General features: G+C 37.4%; 1 protein-coding gene across 4 annotated transcripts in view; it reads left to right on the top strand.

The window, feature by feature from the left end:
- The first annotated feature begins 7,402 nt into the window (after window positions 1–7,402).
- Window positions 7,403–18,751, top strand: part of EDEM3 (ER degradation enhancing alpha-mannosidase like protein 3) — a 54,469-nt gene continuing 43,120 nt past the window's right edge. For all 4 annotated transcript variants that reach the window (XM_033092887.1, XM_033092889.1, XM_033092888.1 and 1 more), the window contains exons 1-2: window positions 7,403–7,783; window positions 11,128–11,173. In XM_033092887.1, the coding sequence (XP_032948778.1) occupies window positions 7,623–7,783; window positions 11,128–11,173 (207 nt within the window). In that variant the 5' untranslated portion in view covers window positions 7,403–7,622. The remainder of the gene's footprint in view (window positions 7,784–11,127; window positions 11,174–18,751) is intronic.

The raw sequence follows: 18,751 nt of genomic DNA, 5'->3' as shown, positions 1-18,751 counted from the left end.
TTGTCAATATTCATATAACTGTATACTGAAAAAGGTGAATTTTAGTCATGTGTCAATTACACCTCAATAAACATGACTGAAAAAAAATATATTTTCTTAAATGGCCCAAAATTTCAACAATAAGGAAATTCTTGAATATATTATGGAACATTTATATAATACAGTCTTGCAGAGTTGTTTTGGACTTTGTTATACTTTATCTCTGCCTAGCAGGTTATGAAAAGCCTTCATATATGTGCAAAATTTCTCTGTTTCTAAATTAGGAGTCAGCAACTTTTTTCCCACTTTCCCTTGCAGCTAGGGCATGGGTACATGATGTATGCTCTTCCAGTCAGACTCCTTTAAAATTTTGATTCAATAGAGTGGTAAAGAGAAGACAATGTCTATGAAAAATCTATTCTGCTGAGGCTGATGGATTGTGGCAGAAAGAGATCCAGCTCTCAGAGGGTCAGTGACAGAGGGCCTGGCAGCAAATGTCCCATTTCCAAAGTCTATGGTGTAGTTAACTTTCTGAAGCATTCTGGTCCTATAATTTGGGATGTATATTCCTCAAGCCTGGTTCTTGGGCCCTCCAAGATTTTAACATACTTACATTTAGATTTTAAATTAATTACCTGGAGTCTTATTTGCAACCAAGAACCTGGACTGATAGAACAATCATAAAAGTTGTGTTTATGACCAGATCCTTTCCAACATGCGCTAAGATTACATCATAAATGTGGTGGTTCACACCATCCTTGATAAACTTGACTTGTGCCTGGCAATGACTTCCATACTACGAGCACATAGGGAAGGTGAATGCCAATATGCCCGGCAAGAAACCCCAAAACAAGGTGCAGCCTATGTCACTCATCAAATAAAGTGGATTCGGAGTCTCCATTTAAAATGCAGAAAGAAGAGAAAGGAGAAAGAACTGCCTTCTCCACCTGCAGGTGTCCCAACTCATAGCTGCATTGAACTTCAAAACAAGAAGAGCCATTTAAAACTTTCTCCTGAGCTATTTTATTTTCAATAAATCTGGGTGTACCAGACTGGAAAAGAATTGTTTGCAAATAGTTTGCAATAATGTGGGAAAGTCTTAGCCATGGCTTTGAGTTTTTAAAAAATCACAAGAAGATTAAATATATATACTCGTATGCATAAGTAAAAAGCCTAGAAGAAAATTTGCTGAAATGGAAGCAGTGGTTTTGTTATGATTGCCTTTTGTATCCTCTGCCCTGCCCCCATGTTCCGCAATGAAGATGTGTTACTGTCAAATCATGTTTCAAAATATCTTAAATTTGAATTTAAATTTGGAAAAAACGTCCTGTGTTTTCCTACAATCCCATAAGTTAAGGGACTCTTTGGGTGCATTTACTCCTATCCTTAGACCCATTTACAACTGTATAATTGGGAGTGATATATAAGGCAAAAGGGAAAAAGCCTCTAGAAGCCTTTGCCAAGCTAATTTGGCTCCAAAAATAACCTTTTGATGAGGATTGTTCTGAAGGGCTCTGCTTCTTCTTTGTAATTCTATCTCGACTCAAACCTTCTTCCCCAGAATTCCTACGGTATGTGCCCGACCACTATGCCAGCACTGTCTTCCCATCCTGGACAGCCAAGGCACCTGGGCATGGCAAGATCTAATAGATTGCCCAGTGGGAAGATAGGAACTCCTAGCTTCTATTTTCAGCCGTGTATTACTGAGGAATTCCCGAGAGCCCTAACATGAAAGACAATTTAAGCCCATTACCACTTGCTTGATATGCCTTAAGAAATCACAAATAGGAAAGAGATCACACTCATTAAAACACAGCATGACGTGCTGTGAAAAGCACAGCATAGGGTTATTTGAAGTCTGAAAAGCCTACCGAGTTGTACATTTTTCTTCCGAATATCCTTTGATGTACAAATCTTTTATTTTTTGACTCTTTGAAAAATAGTGGTTTCTAGCTCAAAACCACAGATGGAAACTTTCTGTGGGTGGCTAAAAATCACCTGAAGATAAAGTTGCTAGACTCCGTTAAGGGGAATGAAATTATACACATGGACACAAAGCATTTTAAACACAGCTCCATGAACAAGACAATCTCGTAATTACTCTTCAAAATTTAGCAAACCCATAAAAATTAGAGAGACACTCCTTTAAATGAAATATTTTTTCCAATCGCAGTTACATAACAGTTATCATGGAAGCAGTAACTTTGTTCCACTCAATTAAAACTTGTGACCCTTTATAAATTATACCCAACTGCCATCATCAGGAATCATTTTGAAAGATATTAGTTCGGAATCAGCAGTGTTATAGTGAAATCCTTGAGAATAGGGATTATGCATTAAATCTTATACTTAAGACCTCTTGTACTACAACTGATGCTAACAGGTAAGTGATGAAATTAATTTTGAAGTATATAAAAGTTTCTTTCTTCTCTATTATTCACCTGGACTTAACTCCCATCCGTAGGCCTTTAGCTAGGATTTGTTTCCCAGTATTCTATTCTCTGTAATATTTTAGATGCACTAATGAGATGTTAGTTATCTTCCTGTCTCAGTCGATGCCATTTTGGATGCACGTAACAATCAAAAAGAAAAGAGAGTTTATTTCATGGCTGTAGAAGTATCTCATGGAAACTGAAGAACCCAAAATCCATCAGGAGATAATTCCTCCATCTTTCTCTATGTCTGAGGCTACCTAGTCTTCCATATTTTGCTTCTCTCTGCACAATGCTCCATTCTCATCTATTTACAGTATACCTTTCTCTACTTTTCTATATGTGGGGAGGACTAGGACTAACTCATATTTATCCCCGTTTCTAGGAACCAACAAAGATTTAATTTCTGAATCTCAATTCCAAATTCCTGGGAGAGAGACTATGAAGCCCAATTTGAGTCAGGTGTGTACCTCTGGTCCAAATCAGCTATAGTCAGGGGGTCCAGTGACATTAAACAAGTGAAAAGAAACCGGTGAAATTAGTTCATAATATATTTTATTTAACCAAATATGTCTAAAATATTGTCACTTAAACATGTAATCAATGTTGAAAATCATCACATATTCTACATTACTTTTCCATAACAAATCGGGAATCCAGTATACAATGACGAACTAACCACATTTCAAGGAACTAGTAGCTACCAGTTCTAGAATATGCCATTGATAAAATAATGAATCATCTAAGCACAGTTCTAGAATATGCCCTTGATAAAATAATGAATCATATGTTTGGCAGTAAAAAAAGACTTCATAAATGCTCAAAAAAATGGTTTCTAAAATTCATCTTCCTTGGCATACTGGACAAATGGAGGTGATGGGAAAATACTTCTGTTTAAGTGGTGTACATTCACGCTTCCTTGGGTTACCTCTCATAATTTCTCTGCTTCCTCACCAAAACCTAATATTAAGGAACTTAAATAACTTTGCAAACCACTAAGTTTTCTTATCAACTTCTGATAGACTCCACCTGTCCAAAAGTGGCATAGTAAATAACAACCCTCTAGTACTTTTATGTTAATCCTATTATATTTAATTCTTTTATTCTTTTATTCCAGGAGCAACTGCAATTACTAATATTGCAGCTTTTACTGTTAACTCTTACCACCAGGAGAGTTAAGTACTCTCAGGGAACTAACTACCTTGCAGTATTTCCAGTAATGCATTACCTCTGTGCATCTTATACAAAGGGGAAAGGAAAAAGGAAAGTCATAAAGATAAGCTGGCCTACCTCTACAATTGTAAAATTTACCCAAGGCTCAGACAAAATAAGGATGTTTTTTAACACCTCTCCAAGGAAATCCTATTATTTGTTTGTAGTATTCAGGGATTTGATAGATAAACTATATGTAATAAGCAAAATTAAAACTACAATGGGAAAGGTTTTTCACGGTTAACCCATTGTAGGAAGCCATGAACATATGAAAAACTCATATTTGCATCTTCGCTCTAAGTATGTTTGCAAGATTGGGTTCTCAAGAAGAAAAGTGTTCTGTAAATTCCACACACTGATGAAGAATAGGAAAAGCGATTTGAAGAATGACAAAATCACCACTCCCAAATTCCACACCAGAGTTTTAGGAGTAATTAGATCGGTCATATTAAAGAACTCAAATCATTTAAGGGCAACTGCTGTTTACGGTCACTGTCATAGCCTCCTGGGACTATTTCTGAGCAATAATATCAAAGTAGATACTTGCCCTTATGTTTGTGAATCTATATGATTTTAACCAGGGCTCCTCCTCTGTCCTAACTCCTGATCCATGCAGGCAAGTAAATAAAGAAAACATCAGGTGAGCATGCATATTTACATAAGCCACAAGGCTGTGCAAACAAACTCTTAACTGGTTAAAGGGCATTTTACAAATGGCTCTTATTTCTTATCATTTTTAATGGGCTTTGCACATCTAAAATCTCTTCCATATTCTTTGAAAGTCCTTATTCTCCTTAATGCTTTCCACCAGTGTTTCTCCCCCTATATAATACATCTAGGTCTCTATTGTTTAATTCCTATATCCTTTTTAGCACTAAGTGTATAGGTTTTAAAATAATGTGTGTAGGTTTTAAAATAATGAATGTAAATTTTTCCCAGTGTCCATAAACTGCCAATTAACTAACAATTTCTACTATTTCCATTAAGGGGTTAAAACGGATCCTCTTTTGAAATGTACTTTGTGAATATATTTTTCTTTCACTTCGAGGGCTCCACCGTAGATATGATAAGCTGCAATGTTTTTTAGGCCACATAAGCTTTTCTACTTACAGTTTTGCAGAGATTAATGAAACAGGGACTCAATCATTGACTAGAAATTGAATTTCAGTAAGGGAGAAAAAGGTGCTTATTATTTAGCAAGTTAATAAAGAACATCCTCTAGATTCTCATTATACACTTTTAAAATGCAGTGTTAGCTTGAAAACAAATAAGCCAAGGAAGAAAAACAAACAGAAAATGCTAAACATTAAAAACCAGTACATCTCCTTCTTGAGAATGTTGTTTCTTAATGATAGTTACTAGTCAATTTTGACTTCTTATAAAGGCATGGAACTTCAGGAAGGTAGAGAAAACAGTTATTGCCAATAATCCACTGCAAAAAAATTGACTACATTCAATATACCTGAAGGTCACTGACTATTTTTCTATTTTCTTTGTTCCTAGTTTTCAAATACTGGATGATTGGTGTTGACCTTTAGCTCCTCATGTTCTCTATGTCAGGGCCAAGAACAATTCACAGGTATTATTTATTTAGCTAACTTCATCATGAAAGCTGCCAAAGAGGATCCAGGACGGAACCCCAATATAGGGTTGCAGGTCCATAAAAAGGATAAAGTTAAATATTGTACAGAAATGACCTCATGTGTTTTCACAGCCTCCATGTAAGTAAATAAAAGGACTATATTAGTCCCACTTTTTAGATAAGGAAACTGAAGGAATAAGGAAACAAATACGTATATTCAATATTTATTGAGCATGGGTAACAGGGCAGGCACAACGCTGAGTTTCTGAACATTTATATAATTAATGTCAGTTCCCTGCAAGTGTTCACAATCTAGTGGACATGGCTGACTGTGAAAAAAGCAATAAAGACACATAATACAATGGAAGAATAAAGGAGAGGATGACTGCTAAGGACTGGAAGGGTTTTTTTGGAGATGGAACCCGAGAGAATGGGTAGTGTGTGTTCTACAGACAAAGACGGTAGGATAGCTGAGAGGATGGTAAGAGCAAAGGCATAGAAAGAATGTAACATGAAAACCTGCTATTGCATAGGATCTGAGGGCAGGGTAGGGATAGAAGGGGCATGATGTGTTCAGAGGGTTTGTAGATATCCTTGAAGGTCAACTCTGGTAGCAATGTAGAGAAAAGTACAATGGCAGGGAATTAATTTAGGAGGCTATTGCAATGGTTCGGGAAATAGGTAATGGAGGCTGGAACTGAGCAGAAGTAGGAATGGAAAGAAAGGTAGTGATAGCAGTAGACTCTATATAATTTGGAAACTGATTGGGCATGCACCATAAAGGAGGAGGATGAGTTAAAGATGATTCTGGCCCATTAATTTGAACCATTGAACATAGGACATTTGAGCTACCCTTGGGCCAGATAGAAGGGAATTTCTACTAGGGAGGTGGAAATGTGTGTCTAGAGATCAGGACAGATATTGATTTAGAAATCAACCAGAGGGAAATGATGGTTGGATCCATATGAGTGGAAGAAATCACCAAGGAATAGACTATAAAGAGAAAAAAGACAAAAAGAAAACCTTAAAATGCAGGGAAGTGGAGGAATCCTTGGTGTCAACTGAACGGTCAGTCTGAAAGGGCAGTGCATGATGCAAGGTGATAGAAATCAAGAAAGCTAAGTTTCCAGAAAGAGAGCTGGTGCTGCTGAGGGGATGAGTAAGCAATTCCCTGTGGTCACAGAGGTCACATCCAAGCTTCTAAATTCAGCAGCTACCTACTGAACTATCAGACAAGAAAAACAATGTGGTTTTTCAAGAGGAACCCACACCTCATTTTACCAGTGGTTAACCTGGGACTCAGTCATCATAACAAATTGCAAGTTCCAATCTCCTTCAAGATTAAACTTTCTCTGCAACTCACACCACTCTCCTTACAGTGAGCATTTTAGATCACTATTATTAATCAAGTACGAGGCCTCAGGCTCCTTCCTTCATCCTCCTAGTACTACTATGCGGTGGTTACATGCAAGGGCTTTCGAGTCACAGAGACCGATTGGATTCTAATCCAGCAGCTTGGCAAGGACTTTGTTAGCTAACTTCTCTTAGCTTCACTTTCCTCGTTTGCAAAAACGGGGGCGGTGATACTTATCTATCAGGGTTGGGAGAATGCAACTAAAACTCTCAGCACACTGCCGTCAAAGGCTCAATTCATGTTTGCTGTTGTTGTTTTGTAATCTCCCTGAGGGCAGAGGATTACTCCGACCCTATTCTCTAGGGCGTGTGGCACCAACCCGGGGACGTGTCAGCCTCATCCTGCCTGCTTTCAGCGAAACGTCATTCGCGGCAGGAGGGCTAAATAGCCGACCCACGGAGGCAGGGCTGGCTGTGGGCGGGGCGCGGAAAGCGGGATCCCAGGAACCGCCCCTGACCCTCGCAAGACCACACGTCCCAGCGAGCAGCGCTGGACGTTCAGCCAGGCGGAGTCGGCTTGCGGGACCACCGGGGAGGAAGCGGTGCACCTTGGGACTCGTAGTCTTCAGGTCGCAAGTTCCCGGGTCGGAGTGGGGCCGAAGAGAGAAGTCCCTCCCGAGTCCCGCCTGTTGTCCACGTCTCACTTCTCCCGGCCAATGCTCTCTGCTGTCTCCGGAGCCTGCCCCTCTCCGTTTCGGTCCCCATTGGTCTTGAGGCCCGCGTCCTGCGCCCTACCCGGAAGTAGCGTTGGGGGCGGTGGTTTCCTAGACTACGACACCGGAAAGCCGGGGGAGGCGCTCCCGGCTGCTGAGGGCGGAGGGCGGTGGCAGCACTGGCGCTGGGGACCGGCTCCGTGGCTTCGGGAAACAGTTGGGCGACGGCGGCCGCTCGCTTTGCTCCGTCTCCCGCCCTGGGCACGGCTCGCAGCCCTCTTGCCACCGGCGTCCGGCAATGTGTTCCACAGGCCGGGCGTAGCAGCTGCGCGTGCGCGGAACCGCGGGGCCATGAGCAAAGCCGGCGGCGGCCGGGGCTGCGGGTCCTTGGTCCCCCAGCGAGCGCCATGGAGCCTGGTGGCAGCGACGGCCGCACTCTGCCTGGTGTCGGCCACGTCCGTGGGGACGGCGGGGGCGGCGCCCATGAGTAGGGAGGAGAAACAGAAGCTTGGGTAAGGGTGCTTGGCAGTCCAGGGTGGGTTTCCTCGTGAGGCTGACCGCCGGCAAGGTGCCTGTCATCGCGACCTAGGCGTGCACTGGCCTCTCGTCGCGATGGGACGGCTGTCGCGACGAGCCTGGCGGGGTGGACAGAATCTGGGAAGGTGGGGGCCGCCGCCCGCGTCGCGATCTCGGGGGACTGTCGGGGTGTCGCCCGGCTGTCGGTGACATGTGCAGGCTCCTTGAGGCCAACCGGGGTGTGTCAACACGGCTGCCATGTCAGTGGCCCGTGAAGGGGGCGACAGTCCGTGTCGCTGCGCGGGAGAGCCCTGTGGTTGTCTTTCCTCAGAGATATGGTTAGATTTCTGACACTCGCGAGCTCCCGGCTGGGAAAATGTTACTGATCTTACAGTAGTTAAGGAAATAATGTTTACACCTGTTTCGGAAAAGGGGGTCGTCCATTGGAACTTAAACTTGAAGCATTTTACCACTTCCTTGCAGCATTTTCTTGCACTGCATTTTCGTAACAGAACAGTATTTGATGGTGTTTTTTAATGTCTCAATTAAGTATCCACTTTACTCCAAGCCGTTTTATCAGTCCTGAAAGTGTCATAAAATTATCAGTTGTATTTGCAACATTTAATTCAGAGTCAATATTCCTATACACTAGGTCCCACAAATGAGTAAGAAAAAAGAACGAGTAGAAAATTGGCAAAGGGCATGAAGAGTTAATTCACACAAGAGGAAATGCAAATAGGCAGTAAACATGAAAAGTAGCTAAACCTCATAAATGTGAGAGATGCAGATTAAAGCAATGAGGCAGCTGTTTTTTGTTTTGTTTTTTTTGCCATCAGATTAATAAATACAAAACATGGATAGAGCACTGACTAGTTGAGGTGTGAGAAAAAACTCTGGTGGGAGTAACACTTGCTGTAACTGCTAAAATTGAAATTGTATGTACTCTTTGATTCATCAGTCCCATCTCCAGGAATCTACAGAAATAAAAGCACTATTAATGTAGAGATGGGTGGATAAAGAAATGCATTTTGAAAGAATGAAACCGATCCTTGGAGCATCCATATTATGGAATGATATCCAGACATTAAGGAGGATGTAGGTCATTGCAAGGCTATCCAGGATATAGTCTTAAGACAAAAACAAAAATGCAAGTTGTAGAATGTATAGTACTATCCCATGGTTTTGCTTTTTAAGAAACAAAACAGAAAAATTGTCTAAGCTCAGGAAAACGTAGACAGATGATTACCTCCTGGGGTTAGGATGGAAGTGAGGTGGAACCATCAGGTTTTATTTTATGTGCTTCCTTATTGCTTAAATTGTTGGCAAGAGTCTTGTATTCGTTTTTTAAATAAAATAGCAATAAATGACGCTTGATGGAAAAAAGATAAGTTATCAGCTATCAAAACAAAATTACCAGTAAACTCGAGTAAGTGTCTTCAATTTTTGTGAATTGAATGTATCACTGGTAACAGTTTTACTGAACAACCTACTCTGTGCCAGACATTTTACATATGTTATCTCTGTAATGCTCCCTGTTTCTTATTGAGGTGGATGTGATCCCCGTTTTGCAGATGAGGAAATTGAGACTCAAGGTTGACTTGTTCAGAGTCACAGAGTTGGTAAATGGTGGAGCCAGTATTCAAACCCAGGTCTGTATGGCCTCAGAGCCCATGCTCTCTCCACTCTCTTGCCACTTCCCTTAAGACTTGGAAAGAGAAGCTTCAAGTCTGTTAAGGATAGCAAGTATCTTATTTGACTACCACTCCCCTTTTTCCCTTCCTTATTAAAAATTTTTATTTGAAGAAAAGTCATTGGATAACTCATTTGGGACCAAAGTTAAGTTTTAACTGGAAAAGTCCAACCAATTCCAATGAAATTTTGAGATCACTTACGAAAGCGAGTTTACAGTTATTTAGGCTTGTTTATTTAGATTGCCTTATTCTAGTATAAATGTAGAATGAGAGTCTGCAGCTATAAACTACAAATACACAATCGCCTCATGGCTTTTGCCTCTGGGAATTTTCAGGAAACTGAACTCTTGATTCATTAGGTTTACCTGTATGACTAAAAAAATAAATAAATAAGTACTCATTTATGATTAAAAGAAAATGCCCCACCCTTTTTCTAACCCCCTCCCCCAAAATCAAACTGATAATACAGGCTGGAATTGCCACGAATACTAAGCAGTTACTGAGTTGCTTACAATTTATAGTTTATGGATTTATTTAACAGGTCATATGTAGTCTTATCCTTCCCGGAGTATGTTTGTGTGTGTGTGTGTTTTTAAATGTTACAGCAGTTAATGTTATCTTTTCATTAAAAAAAAAGTGTAAAACAATTCAATTTCCATAGCACATTGGCAGACAATGTAACTTTAGGACAGCTGACTTAGAGAAATTAGTTTAAAATGAAGAAAGAGATACATAATAGTAAAAGCTAATAAAAAATCATTAAAATATTTTTTCCCTTGCCAATTATTGAGAGATTTGGCCTTATCTAGCAATACCATTAACTTTTGTAGTTTTTCCTATGGCCCTCAAGCTCCCAAATTTGAGTGTTTAATTGAAAGACTCATTACTTGTTCACAACCTTATAGATTTTGACTTAGTAAGTCTGGTGTGGGGATCAGAAATCTCCATTTTAAACAGTTGTCTTGGGGATTTTTGAGAAACAAAGTTAGCTAAAACACACAAATCTCTTTCTGAGGATTAGTTTTCTCATTTTAGAGGTGAATATTATTTATTTGACGTTAGACAGTTTTTGAAAGGAGTTGAAAGCACATCATAAAATCATCAAATGTATCCTCTGAAAATGTGACAATAAATATATTAAACTAGACATTAGTGATTTTCAGTTTAAGGGGAAAGGCAGAGGCTTGGTAGAGTATTGTTATTTCATATCAGTATACACACCCACCTTCTCTTTTGGTAGAATATATAATATAAGCAATAAATGGTAACAATAGTTATGTCTTTTGGGGCTCTCCAGCAATTATTTCTTCCAAGACAGATATGTTAAATTTTGTTAAGAGGTCATTGTTTTTTAGCATCAGATTTCCTTCTCTGCGTGGCATGCATCATTCATTAGTTTTCTTAGGAAAAATTATAAGATGAATTTTACATGAGTTGCTAGGAATAGTAAAAGTTTGGCTCAGCTCTGTGTGGTTCATGAAAGCTTCTCTACTAGCACTGGTGTATTTCCTGAATATGTTTATGTCCCTTTCTAACTAAATTTCGTATTGTTTTTTATTGGTGCATGTTTGTGAAAGAGCATTACATTTTTGAAAGACAATAAATAGCATATACTTAACTTTTTTCCATTTCTGCTCTTTTAAAATTAGGAATCAAGTACTGGAAATGTTTGATCATGCTTATGGTAACTATATGGTAAGTAGAAAGCTTATCTTTATATACCATTTATGTATGTGAACTGATTATTAGGTGAGCATACTCAACTGGGAATTTTGAATCCTGAGTTAATAGCACTTTTTTTTTTAAAGAACTTTTTAAAAAACAGTGCAAACATAGTCTACAGAGTATTCCTGGTAGTGCCTAGAGAACCAATTTATTAAATAGGTGAGAATAAGTTGAATTAGGTTATGAAGCTTTGTATTTAAACAATTTCCTTTGATGTTATCAACCATGTTTAGTGAGTGCATTATATAGCTTGTTATTGTGGATATAACATGAATAAGATGTTATCTCTGGCAGTAAGGGACATTGTTTTCTTAAGTAATAAAGAAAACAAAAAGAAACTATTTACAATAATACTTTATATACCCTATGAAGAAAACCATTGCTGAAAAGAGACAAACTGTCACCTAGTGTCTCGCAAAATTATGCCTCACACAGTGGGCTTTGATTTGAATATATTTTGCTTTCGGATATGCCAACCCTTACTGTTTTAAAATGTCTTAGTGCTCACTTGCGGTGAAATAGCAGTTAACACTTTTTCAAGATGAAAAAGTCCTGGAGCTCTGTTGCACAACATTGAATATACTTAACACTGCTGAACTTAACACTTAAAAATGGTAAATTTTGTGTGAGGTGTTTTTTTTTACCACAATTACTAAAATCTGATCCCCTCATAGCACAGGTAGCCTCTTGGGAGGTGGAGGTGGAGAGGAAGGTCTGTTTCCCGTGGGGGATTGGGGAGGCTGTAGGTGCCCCCATCTCTCCCTGCTGCTTTTCCTTCAATAAAATGATCTTAAACTGCCAAAAAAAAATTTTAATTAAAAAAAAAATGAACTAGCAGACAAATTTTAGAGTGCAAAAGAAAAATTCATGTAATTTTGTAGAGTTTATAATCAAATCATCCTGATAATTAATTCTTAGGACCTTATTTCTACATTTTAAGATGTCAGTGGATTTTCTTTATGATTAATGTCTGTAAATATAGTTGGAAAAAGTTTGACAGAGAACTAACTTTAGTTGATTCTGCTTTAAATATATTTCAGCTGATTCTATGAATCCATTTTTCATTATATATTACCCAAATATCTTCATATGTTACCATTATCTTTATAACATAGAAGTATATATACTTTATGCATTTTTGTATTTTTAAATGTGTTTTATATTTGATAATCCTTGTTCCCGTGTATGTTGTACGTTTTTAAAGAATACATATTGAATTCTTAATAAATGCTTTTAGAATATGATGATGATAAAGTTTTGGGTATTTTTAACCATATTGAAAGCACAGTTTTAAACTCATTTCTTAAGGCCTTAGCCATTCCTTTAATATTTCTTTCAAAATCATTTACCCCTGGTTATTCAGTTTGGGCAAAGTATAATATAACAAATCTAGGCTAATGGTTTTGAGGTGACCAAGTGGATCCAAGCTACACCCTCAGACCTTAGCCATCTCATAAGCGAATGCTTTTGGATCCAAAGTTGAATAAAATGGTGTATAGCTGCATTAGTTCAATACATGTCACTGTGGAGAGGATCTTCTCTCTGTAAAGCGCAGTATCTTTAATACCTTGTCCCTTATTAGGCAAACAGCAGAAAGTTTTATCAATACTTTTCCTATTATAGAATGCACATAATAAATGGGTTTGTGACAGAGCAGGTATTGAGGGCAGCCCTCAAAGGACTCCCAATTCCAGTTGCTACATATTGGACCCTAACTGGGTAACTTTCTGTTACAGCTACCCACTTACAAGTCTAAAGGAGAGGGATTTCAGCTCCAAAAACTCGGGGACTCCTGGAATTAACACCCCCTTCTCTTTGTTCAGTGGAGCCACACCGATCTGCAGTCTGTGCAATGCAGATTTTAAAATGCTCAACTGTTTTAAAACATGAGTGACTCTTACAGTGTACTGGTGCTGTGCTCATTTTCTGTGAGGTTTGTAACCCAAGATTTAGTCTAGAATTTACACTTCCCCTTTTCAAGTTCTCCACTAACATGAAACAGCTCTAAAATATTAAACAGAAACCAGGTAGGTGCCCTGTATTTGATATTTGAAGTCAGTTGAAATTTTTTTCTAGTTATTATACTCAGAAGTACTATTAGCTTGCTATAGAGTAAAAGTGTTTGGATTTTGGAGTTAGATAACTTTGAGTTCAAATCCCATCTCAGCTATTTAATAGCTTGGACCCTACACAGATCATTTAACCTCTCTAAGTGGTGTCTTCCTATGTAAAATGGGGATGATTGCAGAGTGTTTATTATATATTATAGAGTATAAGATTTTTGAGAACAGGGACCATTTTCTTTAATTTTTAATAAATTCACCTTTTATATGTCCTGGGCTTAACATCATGTATGTAGTATGTAAATGATTATTATTTTTTAATTTAGAACTTAATTGAATTTTTGTGAAAATATAATAGTGCTTAATTTTTTTGCATTTGATTATTGTGATGCATCTTTGCCTTTTAAATGCAAAGAAATTATTTAGTAACCATTAAAAATACAAGTTAATGGTGAAGTTTGGGATATATCACTCTTTACTTTGTTGTCGCCAGTCACCTGCTATGCTAAAATGTAAAATGCCTGGCACATGGTGGACTTTAATGTTGAAAGCTTTTCATTTTTCACTAGTTCTTTTTAATATTACTCTGCAGTCTAGTCTACAATTAGAGCAGTTCCTTTGAACCTTGGTTCTCTGGAAAACAATGGTATTTTCCAAAGACAGGCAATAGAATATGATGAAGAACAAGAACTCTGGAAATGGAGCAGGACGCCCTGAATTGGTTCTGCCACCTACTAGCTGGGTTACAATGGGAAAGTTACCCGATCTTCCCGAGGCAGTTTGCTCACCTCTCTGAAATGGTTTACTTCCCTCACAATGTTCTCTTAAGGATTAAACAAGGTAACATAAGTGGTTAGAACTTGTGTCCAGCAAATAGGAAACACTGTAGGAGTTTACCAACACTGCTACCGACTGCTGTTGCAACCGTCATGACTACTGTTAATATCATCATTCTTTCTGGGCCTGGGATTGAAATTGCCCTCCTAAAATTCATCACAGCTCGTTCCCCAGATTGTACATGGAACTTCCTTAAAACATACACGTTCCTTCCTGTTCTAGGCACGTACCTTTTCAGAGTATTTTGTTCCTTTTTTTATTCTCCAGATTGTTAATACTGTTCTTCAGAAACAAAGCTCTGCCAGTTTTAGGTAGATTATTGCATCTCTGCCATCCCTTGGTGGTAAATCCAGGAATTTTCTGATTTTATCAGTTATGGTCACAAATATTAACATTGTAACTATGTTTGACAGATGTCTAACCCTAATCAGACTGCAGTTTCTCCATAGTGAATTGCACAGATGGCTTTCTCTGTTCCCTAAATAACATGACATTTGATTGTTTTGACAGTTTTGGGGTGACTTTATTTAACCCTAGACTGTAGCCACTTTAGGGCTTCTATTAGCATGTTTTTAGTATTTGTGCTGAAGTCAGTTTGCAGATTAATTTAGATGACAAAATGACATGTATTTAGGCCACCAGATGCAGAACCTTTTTGAATCTGAGCTCTGATCCATGTCTTCCAGTGTTTTTCCTGTCGACTGTTACAAACGAAAGTTTTACTTTGGTAGAGCCCTAAACATTACAAATAAACTGGAAAAGAGTTGGTAAGCACAATTTCCTTAAAACTAGTAGAATCATACCTAGTAACCTTAACTTCTAAGCTTGATTTTGTGAGAGCACAGTTCAAAGAGAAACAGATTAATCTTCATCATTCAAACCAAAGGAACTGTTTTAAAGTGTAACTTCCTTGTGGATTTTGAGATTTATGTAAGTTTCCTTAGCATTTTCTCCTGTTTCTTTTTTAAACATTTTTTTGTTGTAAAATACACATAAACCAAATTTATCATTTTAACCATTTTTAAGTATACAGTTTTGTAACATTGAGTACATTTACATTGTTGTGCAACAACCATCTATCTCCAGAACTTTTTCATATTCCCTGTTTGAAACTCTGTGCTTAATGTTTTGATAGTTTTTTTCATCAAAAAGAATAATTCTGTAAATAAAGTAGTTTAGAAGTGGTACTATTCGCTGAGAGGAAGGAAGATGTAAATTTATATGTCTTTTTTTGTGTAGACAATGTGGGACCACCTTTTGTTAACCATTTTTCCATGGCCTTTACTTTTAGAACATCGTAAAACTGCCAAAATGACATAAGAAATTCTATAGTATTTGTTCATAATGTTTTATCATCACACTCTGATACTGTATATAGGATTTTAACTCAGTAGAATCAGGTCTTTCTGTTTAATTAGATAATTTACAGACAAAAATTTTCCAATTTTAAGTGCTCAATTCTGAGTTTTGACAATTGTAAACAGTTTAACTACCCTGCAGTTATGATATAGAACATTTTCCTTCCCCCACAAAGCTTCCTCATCCTCCTTTGCAGTCAGTTCCTTTTCCCCATCTCTGACCTATAGCAACCATTGTGATCTGCTTTTTGTCATTGTAGTTTTCCCTTTTCTAGGATTTCATGTAATTGGCATCATACAGTATGTAGTTTTTTGATTCGGGTTCTTTCATTTAGCATGATGCTTTTGAGATTTATCCATGTTTTGGATATATTGTAGTTTATATTTATTGCTCATTAGTATTCAGTTGATTTAATAGAATACAATTTGTTTATCCATTCAACAGTTGATAAATATTTGACTTGTTTCTGGTCTTTGGCTGTTATTAAAAAGATTGCTATGAACCTGTCAAAGCAAATTTTTATGATGACATATATTTTCACATATTTCCTACCTAGGAATGGGATTGCTGGGTCGTATGGGAAGGGTAAATTTATAAGAAATTGCGAAACTTTTCTGAAGTGGCTGTAACATTTTGCATTTCCCAGCAGCAGCGTATAAGAGTTTTAGTTACTTCACATCCTTTCCAACATTTGGTATTTTCAGTCTTTTTAATTTTAGCCTTTCTAGGGGATGTGTGGTGGTATTTTATTGTGATTTTAATTTGATTTTTCCTGATGACCAATCATGTTGAAAATCTTTTCCGTGTGTGCGTGCGCGCGTGTGTGCATGTGCGCATACTATATATGTACTATGTATATACTATATATATATATACATATATATATAATACAATATATATACAATATATATAATATACATATATGGGTGAAGAGTCTGTTTAAATCTCTGGCCCATTTTAAAATCAGGTCATTTGTTCTGTTATTACTGAGTTGTAAGAGATATATTCCGGATATCAGTCCTTATTACATATATGTTTTGCAGATATTTTCTTTCAGTCTGTGGTTTGCCTTTTAATTTTCTTAACAATGTCATTTGCAGTGCAAATGTTTTAAATTGTCACTAAATCCAATTTACCCTTTTTTCTTTTATGATTCATGTCTTTTATATCCTACCTAAAAAATATTTGCCTAGTCCAGGGTCACAAAGATTTTCTTCTTTTCTTCTAGGTGTTTTATAACTTTAGCTTGTTCATTTCGATCTAGCACCCATTTTATGTAAGTTAATGTTTGTGTGTGGTGTGAGATAAAGATTGATTTATATTTTTTTCTATGTGGATATCCAGTTGTTCAGCACTATTTGTTGAAAAGAATTTCCTTTCCCCACTGAATTACTTTGGCACCTGTGTAAACTCAGTTAACCATACATGCGTGTATCTGTTTCTAGAGTCTGTATGTTTTTCCGATTGATTGGAATATTTATTTGTACTCCAATATCACAGTGTCTTGATTAATTGTGATACTAAATCCTGAAATAAGACAATGTAAGTCTTTCAGCTTTGTTCTTTTTCATAATTGTTTTGGATATTTTAGGGTCTATCATTTCCCTGTAAATTTTATAATCATCTTGTAAATTTCTACAAAAAAGCCTTTTGAGCTCTTATTTGGGATTATATTGAATCTATAGATCAGTTTGGGGAAATTGACTTAGCAACATTGAGCCTGTTGAGCCTTCCAGTCCAACATGGGGTCTCTGTCCATTTATTTAGAGCATATAGTTTTCAGCATACAGGTGTTACACATCTTTTGTTAAATTTATTCATATATCATATTTTTGATGCTGTTGTAAATTGTAGTTTTTCAAATTTTAATTTCCAATTATCCATTGATGTTATACAGAAATACAAAATTCTTTTTGTCTATTGACCTTATATCCTGCAACCTTACTAAACTCACTTATTATTTCTAGTAGCTTTTTGAGATAGATTCCTTAGGATTTTCCACGTGGTCATTTATGTCATCTGCAAACAAAGAGACTTTTCCTTTTCAACCTGTAGGCCTTTTATTTGTTCTCATTGAGTGGCTAGGACTTCTAGTATTATGTTGAAAAGACGTTGTGGGATCTTTGCCTTGCTCCTAATCTTAGAGAAAAAGCAGTCGCCTTTCACTTTAAGTGTGATGTTAGCTGTCAGTTTCATAGATGGCCCATTATTGGGTTAAGTTCCTTTCTATTTCTGGTTTGCTGAGAACTTTAATTGTTATAGGGTATTGAATTTTGTCAAATGCTTTTTCTGTATCTCTAAAAAAAAATCTGTTAATAGCAGGACTTTATTTCATTATAACATTATTATTTCATATAACATTTCATAATTTTGATTTATTGTATCATTGATCAAATCCAAATAAATGCAGTCCTAAATATCTGAAAAATGGTTTACTAAGTGAATATAAATAGTGAACAAAAGGGAATAGGAAAATCTGACCTGGAATGAAAAGAGAACTGATAAATTGTGCAAGTTCAATCATTAATTAGTATATGCTATATCAGTATGTGATCAATGGTTTATTAAATAATATTTACTTTTTATTTTAGGAAGGAATATTTTATCTGTCTTGAGGAAGGTGCTTAACAATAAGATCTGGAATAAAACATTTAAAAATGTACATAATTTTATTGGAAATTAAATAAATTTGATATTTTCAGGAGCTCACTTTTATAAATATTGCTTTTGTTTTATTACTGCCTTTAGTAGAATAAAGTCTTTTCCCTTTGCCTAATTTTGGGGATTGGTTTTCTAAAAAGTCAGTTTCTGATACTGCTTTGACTTGAGTGTTTTCAGACAGTTATATCACTTCAGAGCTCTAGTAAATTTAGAATCTGATGTGGAGAGTCTGTTGTGTTGTGTTTTGGTGTTTTTTTTTAAAGATTTTATTGGGGAAGGGGAACAGGAATGTAGTGGGGAACAGTGTGTACTTCCAGGACTTTTTTCCAAGTCAAGTTGTTGTCCTTTCAGTCTTAGTTGTGGAGGGCGCTGCTCAGCTCCTGGTCCAGTTGCCGTTGCTAGTTGCAGGGGGCGCAGCCCACCATCCCTTGCGGGAGTCGAAACCAGCTTGTGGTTGAGAGGACGCGCTCCAACCAACTGAGCCATCCGGGAGCTCAGCGGCAGCTCAGCCCAAGGTGCCGTGTTCAATCTTAGTTGTAGGAGGCTCTGCCCACCATCATCCCTTGCGGGAGTCGAGGAAGCGAACTGGCAACCTTGTGGTTGAGAGCATGTGTTCCAACCAACTGAG

This window comes from Rhinolophus ferrumequinum, chromosome 22 (genome assembly GCF_004115265.2).
Source record: "Rhinolophus ferrumequinum isolate MPI-CBG mRhiFer1 chromosome 22, mRhiFer1_v1.p, whole genome shotgun sequence".
Classification (NCBI taxonomy): domain Eukaryota; kingdom Metazoa; phylum Chordata; class Mammalia; order Chiroptera; family Rhinolophidae; genus Rhinolophus; species Rhinolophus ferrumequinum.
Note: the sequence above shows the minus strand (reverse complement) of the source record. Positions and strands in the feature narration are given on the sequence as shown.